The sequence below is a fragment of the Egretta garzetta genome, unplaced genomic scaffold (genome assembly GCF_000687185.1).
Source record: "Egretta garzetta isolate BGI_Z169 unplaced genomic scaffold, ASM68718v1 scaffold759, whole genome shotgun sequence".
Classification (NCBI taxonomy): domain Eukaryota; kingdom Metazoa; phylum Chordata; class Aves; order Pelecaniformes; family Ardeidae; genus Egretta; species Egretta garzetta.
The window spans coordinates 834,839-847,725 of NW_009260944.1; the positions used below are offsets into that span (position 1 = coordinate 834,839).

A 12,887-nucleotide genomic window follows, 5' to 3' on the forward strand; every position below is an offset into this window, starting at 1 on the left:
TTTCACTTAAATGCAATGGGCTAGGCTTCTAGAGTTAGTTATCTGACAGGCGCATTTGCTTTCAGGAATTCTCTTGCTGTGTACCCTGAACTAATATTTGCAAATACTCAAAATATACCTTGCACAAGAGTTTTGAAAAAGGCTGATTTTATCTCTGTACAAGTTTCTCACAACCACATAAATGACCACCCAGTTACTAAGGAAAGAGGATGTGTCAGAAGGAGAAAGCATTTTGGCTGAAACCCCTCCTCCCACACAAAACTGGCATTCAGATTTTAATGAAAAAGCAATCTACACGTACCTGTGTAAGTTCCCACATTTTAATGAAGGACACAAAAGTCAAACATCTTTGCAGAGAACAAACAACTGGCAGAGACTCTTACATTCAATTCCAAATGAAGTATTAGAGAGGTTGCTTCTATAGCAGCAACTTGATTCCACAAATTTCAGTTGTTACAGCAAACACAGTCATCACTTATTTTTTATATTTTGATTGAAGTTATCAGACACGGGAACAGTTGCCTTGAAGTGAATTTAAGAAAGCGAGTAACTACAAATACGGCCTCTTTGAGCGATATATTGTAAGTTGTTGGGGTTTTTTTCTGTTTTTTAAATGGAATCTCTTCATTGATCACAAAAGCCACACCTATTTTGGAGACACTGATGAACAAAATTGTGTTAACATTGTAAGAAAACACAGTATGGATAGAAAGCATTTTAGCTGGTAAATGAAGGATTCCAAGTTTCTCCTTTAACAGTACAGCATACTGCAGAAAGCACTGCAATATATACCACAGCTTTTGCTTCAAGATTTTCCATGGTAAATTGTTGAATCTATACTTTTTTCCATCACTGTATGTTAAAGCTTAAGTTTATTATCTGATTATTCTTCTATTATAAAATTTAAGTTGCAGCCAGCTTAACTCCGTTATGTCATATCTACAAACAATTCAAAACATTCCCAATATGATACGCCATGTTAGCCTGAAACATTAGTAACAGTATCCTGCCTTATTTTAAATTCTTTTCAGAGAAATACCTACACTACTTAGTCTTTAAAATCATTGTTGAACACTCAGTGTGTGGCTGAGTAGAAATAGTGTAGAGCTAACAGCTACCTCGAGGGTTACTGATGCAACTAATGGTAACAGAGATTTAGATTACCTTCTCTGCAAATTCATCCAGAATAGGATTCCAAAACATTCCCTCTCTGCCCCCTTCACTTCAAAATGAGTATTTTTTTATTCACTTCTGACTGACATTCTTTATTAGTTAATGCCTGTGTAAATGGCAAATTTGTCTTTTATACCTTCCCTTTCCAAGAGACTGAATGTTCTCAGGGCAGTGATTGCTTTCAGAGAAGGAATTTACTATGTACAGCCTTTCCAGTTTTAAATATAAACCAGTGAAAATCAAGGCACTCAGTGTAGTTACATATAAGCAAAAAAATTATATTGCTGAGAATAATACGCCCAAATCACAGAGCAAGATTATCAGCAAGTGTGCAATTGGGAATAAGGTGAAATCTCATTCTTTTACAGGCTTGGCTTGAACGTGCCAGCAATAAGCTTTTTAAACATTTCAGAATTTTTTCCTTCTGGAAGTGAGGGCCATCTGTCGTGATCTGAGGAAAACAAATAAAACAACATATTTAGTTGACTGAAAAACTAGGCATTTTACTTCTGCGTCCTCCCATTGCCCAACTTCAGTCACCTGAAGGGCATTACTTTGTAGCCCATTTCTTACCAGGTAGATCCAGGATACGGCCATTTAAACTTAGGCCACCATCCACGGCCATGGTTATCCCAGTTATGTAAGAAGCAGCTGGAGACAGCAGGAAACACACTACAGGCGAGATCTAACAAAATAATGACAATTTAAATCTTCCTTAAACTGCTAGGAATTGTTCATGTCAAAGATGCTTGTAAAAGCTTTTACAGGCAAGACATAGCAATGTTTTGTACGCAGTAATGAAAACCGTAACAGTCTTAAAGCCATCTTCCCACCCACAAACATCAAGTATGTAACAGATGAAAAACAGTAAGCTCTCGAAGATCAGCATCAGATGCTGAAAATCAAGCAAAAAAATTGGCCAGTTTGTCAAAGATGCACATCCTTGGTGGAAGAGAGCTAAGTACTTTTAAGATACACTTTTTTCACATTAATAGTCATTCTTTCAGTCCTCCCTGCAGGAAGTCAACCTTTTCAGGAACCAATGTCTGCTATGAGACACTGCAGCTGTAAGAGGCATCCAAATCAAATTTTCAGTGTAACGGTGACTACTGGTTAAGTCTCCCACTTGGCACTACTACACATTACTACAAGCTTTTTTCTTTTTTAATATTCCATCACAGTGCAAAAAGAAGTCTTTTTTGTTCTCCATATAATAAAGTAGCTTCAAAATAGAGACACAGAAGTAGAAATATCACATTACCTCCTCAGGAACCGCTGACCTCTTGGCAGGAACCGCTGGTATGGTCTTTAACCACATCTTTATACCTGATTCTCCATAGTTTGCAACAGCAGTTTCTGAAAACACCATTCCCTATTTTAAAACAGCACAGTGAAAATTAAGTTTTCTTGCATATGTTTAAATTGTGATTGTTGTAAAATTGTGGAGTTGTCATTACTGGGATTTTCTGTGGGATTAAACTATCTAAACAGCACTTGAATGCAAGTTTTTAGATTTAATGGAATAGAAAAATTTATACAAGAAGGTGATTTGGCTCCTAGCCACATCTCTATTCAAGTGCAGTAATTCAGATTATTCCAATTCTCCACTGTCACTTCAATAGCTATAAAGTGCAGAGTATAAAGAAGAAACTAAAAGACTGTTTTGAAAGTACAAGCATTTTGTATCAGCTTACAGTGGAAAACTGCAAAGCCCCAAGAGCAAGTTCTCTACAGTTTCTTGTAACCTGTAAGGACACTAGATTGATTTTATTGTGAATTATGGAAGCAGGCAGATTTCACAGTCAGAATTCAGACTCCCCCTACTTAGGCGCTATAGAAATAGAAAAAGGTGACTGTCTTTGCTCTGATGATTATGGAGTCCAGTTTAGACTTGAGAGGGAAGATGAAAGGTACAGCATGGGAACACAAGGTTATGTAGATTAGTTATGACAGAACCTTTGGGACTCAAGTTTAAGTAAGATAGTAACACTTGAATTAATCCATGGGGTACATGCTAGGATTTCTCTTCTAAGATATCTATGAAATGTGAATGACTATTTTGGGAGCTAGAGAAGTAACTTGTATGTGAAACTATTTTTTTAGAATGCATGTTTCCCTCTCTATGTACCTATTCCCTGCATGTTACTCTGCTCCTCTAAGCAGTAACAGTTTTGTACGGCCACCACAGACCTGGTGCGTCCATAGCGGTGACAGAAGGATATAAAGTATTACTGTAACTATGATATGGATTTTTCTTACCAGCATAGTAACAAAGCTAGGAAATACTTCTGAAAAAGCCAAACCACTGAAGTGTTTGCTTGTCAAAAATTTTTTTTACATGTGCCATGAAGTATAACTAGGATGATTCCTTAGGTAATTAGCATGCCTGAAAAATATATTCACATAATAATGCTGTCTTAATTACTTACTTCCTCAAGACTTGATAAATCAGAAAAAAAAAAGCAAAACAGGAAAAATAAGCCAGAAGATCTTAATATTTAACAAGTTTCCAGATTAGTTGGGCCTCACAGAGTCTAGGTAAGAACCACTACCTGAATGATCAATCACACAGCTGCCATTAAGCGTTCTGTGCTATGCCAAAGAAAGCGAGTCAGTTGTTCAAGGACAAGAGGCACAACAGGATATACAGACATCCTACAAAGACAGTAGAAAGATCTTCCTAGGGACCAGTTAAACAAATCTGACACTTAATTGTACTGTGAGATAAGATAAATTCTGAATGTAGAAGTAGCTGGACAAAGTTTACCTTTCCTCTTTTGTTTTCAAGGGAGTAAAGTGCGAAATAAATTGTGGTTAAGAGTGAAGATTACACAGATCTCAAAGATTGCACAATCTTAAATGTCAAAGCTAGGGCTTCGATACAACCTCTATATCTGCAGCGCCATGCACTAGAAAGTATAGCTTCTCTTTCCATACAGTTATTTAAAACAATTGCTACACGCTACCTACTTCCTCAGAAATGTGGCAGCATATTTTAGCTGACCTGTATAGTGGTTTCCTGTCTGCGTATATTTGATAAGAAAAAAATGAGAACACGCATTTTTATATACAATTTCTTTGAGAGAAGGTCCACTCCAAATACAGTCTTTTTATGCCTAAAACTAATCTAACTTAACATGTAGAAGATAAAGTAAAAGACATTATATGACACATTCAGAGATTTTCAAAATAACTTTGTAAACATGGGTGGAAACCATCATCATACCTGAACCTGAAACAGAAAATGTTTTGTGAACTCAGAAATAATGTAATCATTACTGAAACAAAGCATTTGGTAATTTTATGTCATGTAATGTTATGTAATGTTATCCCACATCTCTGGCTTGTCATCCAAACCATACAAAACACTCTTAAATGACCTGAAGAATGTGGATGAGGGAATTTTAAATAAACAAATACATAAATAATCCACAAACAGCTACAAGCTATAGATTTTAAAATCCCTAACATGAAAGTTTTAACCATGAACATGCACGATGGCTAAGTTTAATCAGATCATTTGCCATTACTTACAGGAGCAATGCTGTTGATTCTAACTCCGCTGTGGGCCCATTCTAAAGCTAACGTCTTGGTGAGGTTATGCACTGCAGCTCTTGCAGCTGCTGAATGCCTATTGAGAAAAGAAAGCAAAAGAAGCATCTGTTCCCTCAGCTAACAGTGCCCAATGTTAACTCTACCGCAGTCTCACTACGGTAGTAAGAGTAGCTTTCTATGGCTGGACCATCCATCTGAGAAAGAGAGTTTCTAGTTTGTAAGTTTGACCGTAGCTTCACAGTTTAAACAATCTACACTATGATTTCCTGTCATTTCTGGAAATACTTAGCATCTCTTTGCCAAGGTGACATGAGGTCAGCTACATTCTACTGCAGAAGCAGGCTTATAAAATGAAAAACAACTGGAAGCAGAGTTCAAATCGTGTAAAACTACGAAAGGTAGGCTGCACAGGTAAACTAACACTTGGAAGGACAGTGGTCTGATAAACAGTTTAGATCTTCTGACAAACATGATTAAAATAAGCCACTATGCAAAAATGACTATAGGTGGATGGAGATAGAGACAACCATAGGCAGAGTGATCTCATACACCTTGCTGCTATACGAAACGAGTCTGAAATGATTACAAGCTTGAACAAATGCAGACAAAATTACTGCAGTGATAAATAGTGGACAGTGGGACTCAGAGAAAACTAATAGAGTTTAGTTCCTTTAGCCTAGCAAAACAGACTCAGAGGAAATAGATAACAATAGCTTCTCAAATACCAGGAAAGGAATAAGAAAAACTTAAGAAAAAAAGAAGAAAATCCAATATATTAATATGTTTAGGCCAGAAATAAATAAACTCTAGGCACACTATAAGCAAACTAACTTGACTAATTTTTTGTTCAAAATTAATACTTACAAAAAACTGTATCAGGTGACTTTTGGCATGAGTGGTGGCTGGGCTTGTAAAAACAAGTCTTTTTCAATAGTACATTTCTAAAACAAGTATCAATTCAAAAGGAATTTAATTTGAAAGGAGGTTTTTCTATCCATCTACATCCACACACAACAGTTATTTGGGGAACTTTTTTCCGCTGTTATTCAGTATTAGGTTTTTTATCTCTTTGTTCAACTCTCAAATATAGTTTCAGCCTATTTGCCCTGACTATTCAACCAGACTTAACCAGAGTGGAGCAACTCAAGTAAGTGTTGCTTCAGCACCACCCTGTGGATCTCTAAATTTATTTTGGAGTGCCAAGAACAAGCTAGTGAGAAAATATTGTGCTGTTCCTTAAAAATTTTAAATTTTTAAAGCTTTCAACACTGAATCAGGACAAATAGAGGTAATGTAACATTTGCTCAAATTATATTTTTGTATTTTCTTCAATAGAAATTCAATTGCAAAGTTAAAAAGAGATAGTTTCAAAGAAGAAATTCAGATTTTTTTTTAATTAAGAAACTGACAAAATACATAATTTTGACAACTTCGAAATTTCCTTTGAAAAGAAAATAACTGAAACAATTCATTTTCTGAGCATTACTGCTCTTCCAACAAATCGGAATTTTTTTGGTAGCAAAGTTTCAAAGTGGAAGACCCTTGCTCACCCCCATTTGAGGGTAAAGAAACTTGAGCAAATATAGTACACATATGGATATGGAGAGGATGCTGCATTTTCATGCAGACAACTGTGATCATTTGTATCAGTATAAAAGAACTACAAACGTGGTAATATGTTTGTACTCATGAGCCTTCTCCCCGTCAAGAAAGGAGCAGAGCAAATAGAACTGATTCTCTGCATCAGAGACCTTCTCCAAGGAAGATGGCTACAAAGTGAGAGTAAAACGGAAAATGGAAAAGGCATGCACCTGAAGGACAAAGCCAAAACCTGGTAACACACCAGAAATGTTCCTCCTAATTCCCTACTCCCAGCCCAACTCCCATAAGTCATTACACCATCAAGACCTGTAAACTGACAGTAGAAAATGAAAACAACAGGTGCCAAGTTCTTGCAAGCCCTCCAGAAATTTGGAGAGAGAACAAGTAAAGGTTATATTTCAGTGCAACTAGTCCCACTAGCATACCATTTCCAGTGAAACCTTCACTGGCAAGTCTTGCTTCATAGTTTCTTACAGACAAATTGACACAGAACAGAGATGTCCTTTAGTCCTGTAGTCTCTACTGAATTAGTAAGAGATCTGCACGCATACAGCCAAGAGATACTATTGCGCTCTCTTGACGCAACAACTGTATTTCTATGCCCTGTGGCTGCCCAGTGCACACCTTTCTAAGATGAAGTATTTAGAAGTAATTAGTACTTCTAGGGGAAAAATATAAGAAAATGTAAAAATAAAATATATATTACGATATTCCAGGAACCCCATTTCTCACGGCAGCAGTAATGTTGACAATGACTCCTCCATGTTCGTGCATCCAGGCATTGTACACTGTATGAAGGAGGAAGATAACCTATAAATTTCAGAAGAAATGCATACAAACTAACTTGCCAACTGGAAGCCAAATTTGGAGTCTTAACTCCAACTACACTACACATTTCCTGTGCAGATTTAGATAAACAGTCTGCTCTGTACCATAGCCTCACCACTGGATTGGAGAGATAACAGGTGTGGTCCAGGTAAGGTTCAATGTTTGTCAAGAAGCCTTTTGGTGGAAATCAAGATTTCATGCTCCCATGTAAACTTATTTCATTTCCACATTCCTGATGCTACCTGAGAATCATGTATCATACTTAAATTTAACTTTAAATTTACATCCCTGATGGGAAAGAGATCTTTTCCTGTGTTGCAGTGAATACAGGCCACAGAAGTTAAGTGGTTTTCCTATAGTCTTTTAAGCGAGTATCCAAGCCAACTGGCTACTCAAACCTGGCCTTAAGCAGAAGATCATACTTGCCTAAATGTATCTTTGTACATATGAACAAATATAATGTACAGTTTTATGTAAAGCTTTGGATGAGATTCATGAAAACAAATATCCACTGTCAGATAAGTGTGTGAAAAAAGAAGGTAGGGAAACTTTACATTTCTTGTCTTCTGGTATTGCTGTAAAAACCAAAACAAATAAACAAAAAAGCTTAATGTTCAGTCCTTACCTGCTTTGCAGCAGTAGAACGTCCCTGTCAGATTTGTGTCTATCACAGCATTCCAGCCTTTTGCAGAGATGGATTTAGAAAAACTTAAGAATTGGCCCCCTCCATTATTCACCAGGAAGTCAATCTTCCCATGCAGACTCAGCGTAGACTTCACCAAAGCTTCTACCTGAAATGATATTTGTTAGTGTGGTATGCTGATTAAGCTATATATCCGATTTCATTCTCAGACAGTATTTTCTCTCTCACATCCTTTTCACACATAAAGACGAGGCACCCACCTTCAGAGGGGCTGGAAGATCGGTATGACAGGTTTAGTCAGCCAAGAAGGATTAGGCTGAGTTCATGTTTACTTAAGAAATCTTCCTATTTTAATGCAGGTGCTGCATAAAATACTGGGATTAGAAAGAAGGGGATTTAAGCCGCTGAACATTTATAAAAACAAACACATACAAAAGCCTGCTACTTAAGACCTACTAAGAATCTCTTGACATTTTTCACAAGGATGGGGGTGTTCGCATCAGATGATGGAAGAGTTCCAGATAAGGTAGCTACTGTTTTTTTCATCTGACCCATAAGTCATCTTGTGAAGTTTTAACATTCTTATCTAGAAGTTTTGTACATTCACTAAAGCTCTGACATATGAGTTGGCAACAGTCAATCTTCTTATGCAGGCCAAGAAGGTTAGTTTGTTACCCTACAAAACATTAACTCTAAAAAGTGCTGGAAATACTGCAAGTTTTCTTCTTTAGCAAAAGAAAGATGAGTATTTGACTAAGCAGACACCTTCTGTCTATAAGCAGGATGAATACTTACAATTAAGAACACTGTCTGGCACCATTTACCTTTGGATACTCCAAGAAGATATTAACAGCAAATAGCAGTAGACATTTTATTCACTCACTCAGAGCTGTTATTGCAGAAAAAGAGTGGCTTAATTTCATATGGAAGGGAAGAGATTTTGAGAATCTAAACCTAGCTCTAGCACTGACCTAATCTGAGCTACAGGCTGTAAGCTCAGCCTTTTGCATTGTTTTCTGTTTTGGAAGTAGAGTAGTTTTGCCACACACTCACACTAAACACACTAATCACAAGAGAACTTCTGGAGGGAAACGTGTTTCAAAGCATTCAAAGACTTCAGATATCAAAGCTGATGTATTTTTCCTATTACAAGATAGTAATAAGAACTCTATAGCAACAATTAATAATTTAACCTTTATCTCAAGAAACAGGGGAAATGGGACAACATGACAGTTTCCTGCTTACGTTACCTATCATAACTAGATACCACGCACCAGTTACTCCTACTTGTCATCTTATTCCTCACATCAGTCACTGCAGTGGATCTGAGGAAAAAATACACCAAAAAACCAAAACATCTGTGACAGTAGTCTCAAACCCATGATTTGCAAGAGCAACCATGCCACAAAGACTTCCAGGTTTGCTCACAACCAGAGAAAAGCAGCTTATGTCTTGCTAGGCAGCAAAAGTTATGCTTTGCTCAGTAATATCAAATTTTTCCTCCTGTCAGCCTGAGGATCTTGCTTTGAATATTCTCCATAAGTCACTGAAGTATGGGCTCATTTATGGAAGAGAAATGGTTTCAGTACAAGGAATGTTTGAACAGACTAAGGGTATTCAGGCTGGGGGTGGGAGGGGAAGAGAGAGAGAAAAGGGAAAATGCTACGAATCACAAAAAAAACCAACAAAGGACAAATTAACAGAAGAAAAATCCACTGAGAAGAGATATCACAGGCAAGTTTTAAACAGGTGGACAAAGCCTGCTATGACATATCAATTCAAAATGAATGGTTCACAGGTTGTATCTTAAGAAACTCTGTTGCTGTTCTTACTTGTAGCACCATGTTCTTAGGGCAATAAAAAAAAAAAAACCAGCAAAAAAACGCCTATCAGTTCTGCTTTCCAAAAGCCAGAGAAGGCTAGCAGGCTCCCCAGTGACAGCTCAGATGGATCCAACTGTACCAACCTTCACATTGTCTCCTGTTTTGTAAAGAAAGCATCGCTACAGTGCTTCTCCCAATTACAGTAAACATGGTGACAGCAGCCACCAGCACAGTGAGAAAGAAGATCTGGTAGAACACATTTAAACGACAGTGAGAACTAACTTTCTATTCCTAAATACTCAAAATCCACATGGAAAGACCCTCTCTGGAAGCAAAGCAAAACTGCACAAGGTAAAACTAGCAGTTTAGGACATTCTTTTGAAAAAGACCAAAAAGAACAAAATCAGGCACTTCAGACATAACCAGAAGACTGGAGCTCTTCAGTAAGGACCTTTTTTGTGTGATTGCCACTCAGAGGTATTATGCAGTAGCACACTTTCACAAATAACTGAGATGACAGTACTCACTGACACAGAGAAAAGGGACAAATGTCCACATGCATTCACAGGTCACCTTGCACTTGAGTGAAACTCAACAGGCAAACTACCCACTACAGAGTGATAGATATTTGCTGTCTGGGGACTAGAGCTAGTGGGCATTCTTGCACAGTGGTAACAGGTATTTTTACTTTGTGTTACTGCTGTGTTATTTTAAAGTATGACAACAGGAATCTCTTATCCACAGCTCCCCACCAAGCCACAGTCTTCCACTACAGGCTTCACACAGACAGGCGTTAAGTATTTATAAACCAACTGAGACTATGCTAAGCTATAAACTTTATTGGAAAAGAAAAGCTGCTAGTGAACTCAGACACAAGGTAAGTGCTAAATAGTACCCCCTCAAAGTCTGGTCCAGCAGCAATTGTTGCTGGAGCTCGAGTATGGAAAGGGGACACTGTGCACAGAATTCCGAATTGCTGATTTCAAGAAGAGCAGTGTCCTGCTAGAAATAGAAGGTTTTATTTTCCACTTAGCTAGGTCTGTCTCCTACTTATCTAGATGCCAGTTAATGAAAGCTTTGTCCAGAGCATATAGCACAAATGCTTCAGAAGGGTAAGAAGTTCCTCATGTCTTTCTTTCGCCCATCAAGAGATTTGCTGTAGCTCAACATTTAAGACTCACAAACACATGCTTCCCCTTCCCAATACCTACAGAAATAAATAGAAAGCTCTTCATTATGGAAAAAGGATGGGGTCTCTCTCCTCCACTCTGGCCACCATTAGATTGAGGCACTGGAAATAATTAATTAGAGCCTTGGATTTTGGAAAAAGAGCTTGGTTTGAAAACACACACACACCACACACACATACACCCCACTACCTGCCTGGCCTGCATCTCAGCAAGAAAAACACATTATGTGGGCAGTGCTAGAAAAAATCCAAATAATTAAAGTCACAGGATAAGGGACAGGCACAATTACTGCTTCAGGATAAGGCCCCAAGAAGACAGAACAAGAAGACAAAACCTCAGGTGCTCTTACCAGCATCCCAGAACCCTCTACTCCTCCATCTTTAAAAACAAACCAGGTTTGTAATCCTTTACAGAACACTCAATGGAAAACTAGCCAAAAGCAGCAGCAGCAAACTGGTGACAGAAACAAACCTGACAGGTTATACAGTGGTTGAAAATCCTCTATCAAGCGCAATTATTTCTTGCACATTAAACCAAAAGTAAGCTTTGCTAGAAAGCAAGAGGGCCTCTGAGGATGAAGATTAAAAGACTTAAAAATGTGAATTCATTAAGCTATTCCCATGATGTCTGCCATCAAGCTTCTGCAGCTATTAATTCACTGCACCATCTATGACTCTTTCTAGACCTGAAAGAGCTCTACAGACATATTGCACTATATGATGGAGGGATGAATCTTCTAATGCTTAAATTTCACAGATCCAAACTAGGGCACACAAGAGGAATGAGCTGTGCCATCTTCAAAGCAGGTCAGTGACTTCAAGATTTGCAATAGAAGGCAAAAACCTGGCAATTTTGAAAGCACTTTCATCTTTCTTAGATCTCCTCTATTCAAAGTCCCTCCCTCCAGTTTGCCTGATTATAAGATTAAAACAAGGACAAAATTCATAGGGGCCTTTAGAGAAATGCAGAACAATAGATGGAGATGGAGGGATGAAAACAAAAAAGGCATGCTACAGTAAGAACAGATGGCTTGTTCCTACAGGTGATCACAGTGGCTTCCTTTAAGAGAAAGATTGACTCTTAGAAAGGTTTCAGTGATATGTCAAAGAGAAGGATATACTAAATGAATGATGTAGTTCTTCAGGATGCATCCTGGGCTTTGTAACTTGTGATGGATCAGTTCTGACTTCTAAGGAGGCTTGAACTCCTAAGTTTGTTTCCCTTTCTGAAACATACATAAAGGTCTTTCTCCTTCAAACATTCTATGGTATCTGGTAGAAGAGCTGAGAAAGAGCATGCAATGATTCACGGAATACTTGTAGAGGCTGTCCTCTCTAGCCAACAATGTGCTTCCATGAATTTCTGAAGTAAATACTCATCACTCATACTAAGCTAAAACCAGACAATGAGTTGTAAAGCTATTAATGAGTAGTACACAGAGCCAACACAGTTGTACAAGTCTTGTTTCTTTTGGGAAGGAAGCCAAAAGTTTAAGTGCCCTCTCACCCCATCTTCCACTGTAAACAGGAAGCTACTCCTGTATTTGTGAAAATGCTGAAGTGAGTTATATTGCTGTGTTGCTGTCGTGGTTTAACCCAGCAGGCAGCTGAACACTACACAGATGCTCGCTCAGTCCCCTCCTCCCTCAGTGGGATAGAATCATAGAATCATAGAATCACTTTGGTTGGAAAAGACCTTTGAGATCGAGTCCAACCTTTAACCTAACCCTGCCATCCCACCACTAAACCATGTCCCTAAGCACCTCATCTATCCTTCTTTTAAATACCTCCAGGGATGAGGACTCGACCACCTCCCTGGGCAGCCCATTCCAGAGCCTGACAACCCTTTCGGTGAAGAAGTTTTTCCTAATGCCTAGCCTAAACATGCCCTGGCGCAGCTTCAAACCATTCCCCCTTGTCCTATCATCTGTTACCAGGGAGAAGAGACCCCCAGCTCACTACAGCCTCCTTTCAGGTAGTTGTAGAGGGTGATCGGGTCTCCCCTCAGCCTCCTCTTCTCCAGACTAAATAACCCCAGTTCCCTCAGCCGCTCCTCATATGACTTGTGTTCCAG

The 12,887-nt window shown here is 38.3% G+C and overlaps 1 protein-coding gene across 1 annotated transcript in view; it reads right to left on the reverse strand.

Moving 5' to 3' along the window:
• Positions 1-752: 752 nt before the first annotated feature.
• PECR (peroxisomal trans-2-enoyl-CoA reductase) overlaps positions 753-12,887 on the reverse strand; it is a 17,074-nt gene continuing 4,939 nt past the window's right edge. Inside the window, exons 3-8 of the mRNA XM_009647161.2 lie at positions 7,784-7,949; positions 7,037-7,118; positions 4,708-4,804; positions 2,435-2,545; positions 1,747-1,858; positions 753-1,624 (exon numbers count right to left, since the gene is read on the reverse strand). Coding sequence (XP_009645456.1) covers positions 1,536-1,624; positions 1,747-1,858; positions 2,435-2,545; positions 4,708-4,804; positions 7,037-7,118; positions 7,784-7,949 — 657 coding nt within the window. The 3' untranslated portion in view covers positions 753-1,535. The remainder of the gene's footprint in view (positions 1,625-1,746; positions 1,859-2,434; positions 2,546-4,707; positions 4,805-7,036; positions 7,119-7,783; positions 7,950-12,887) is intronic.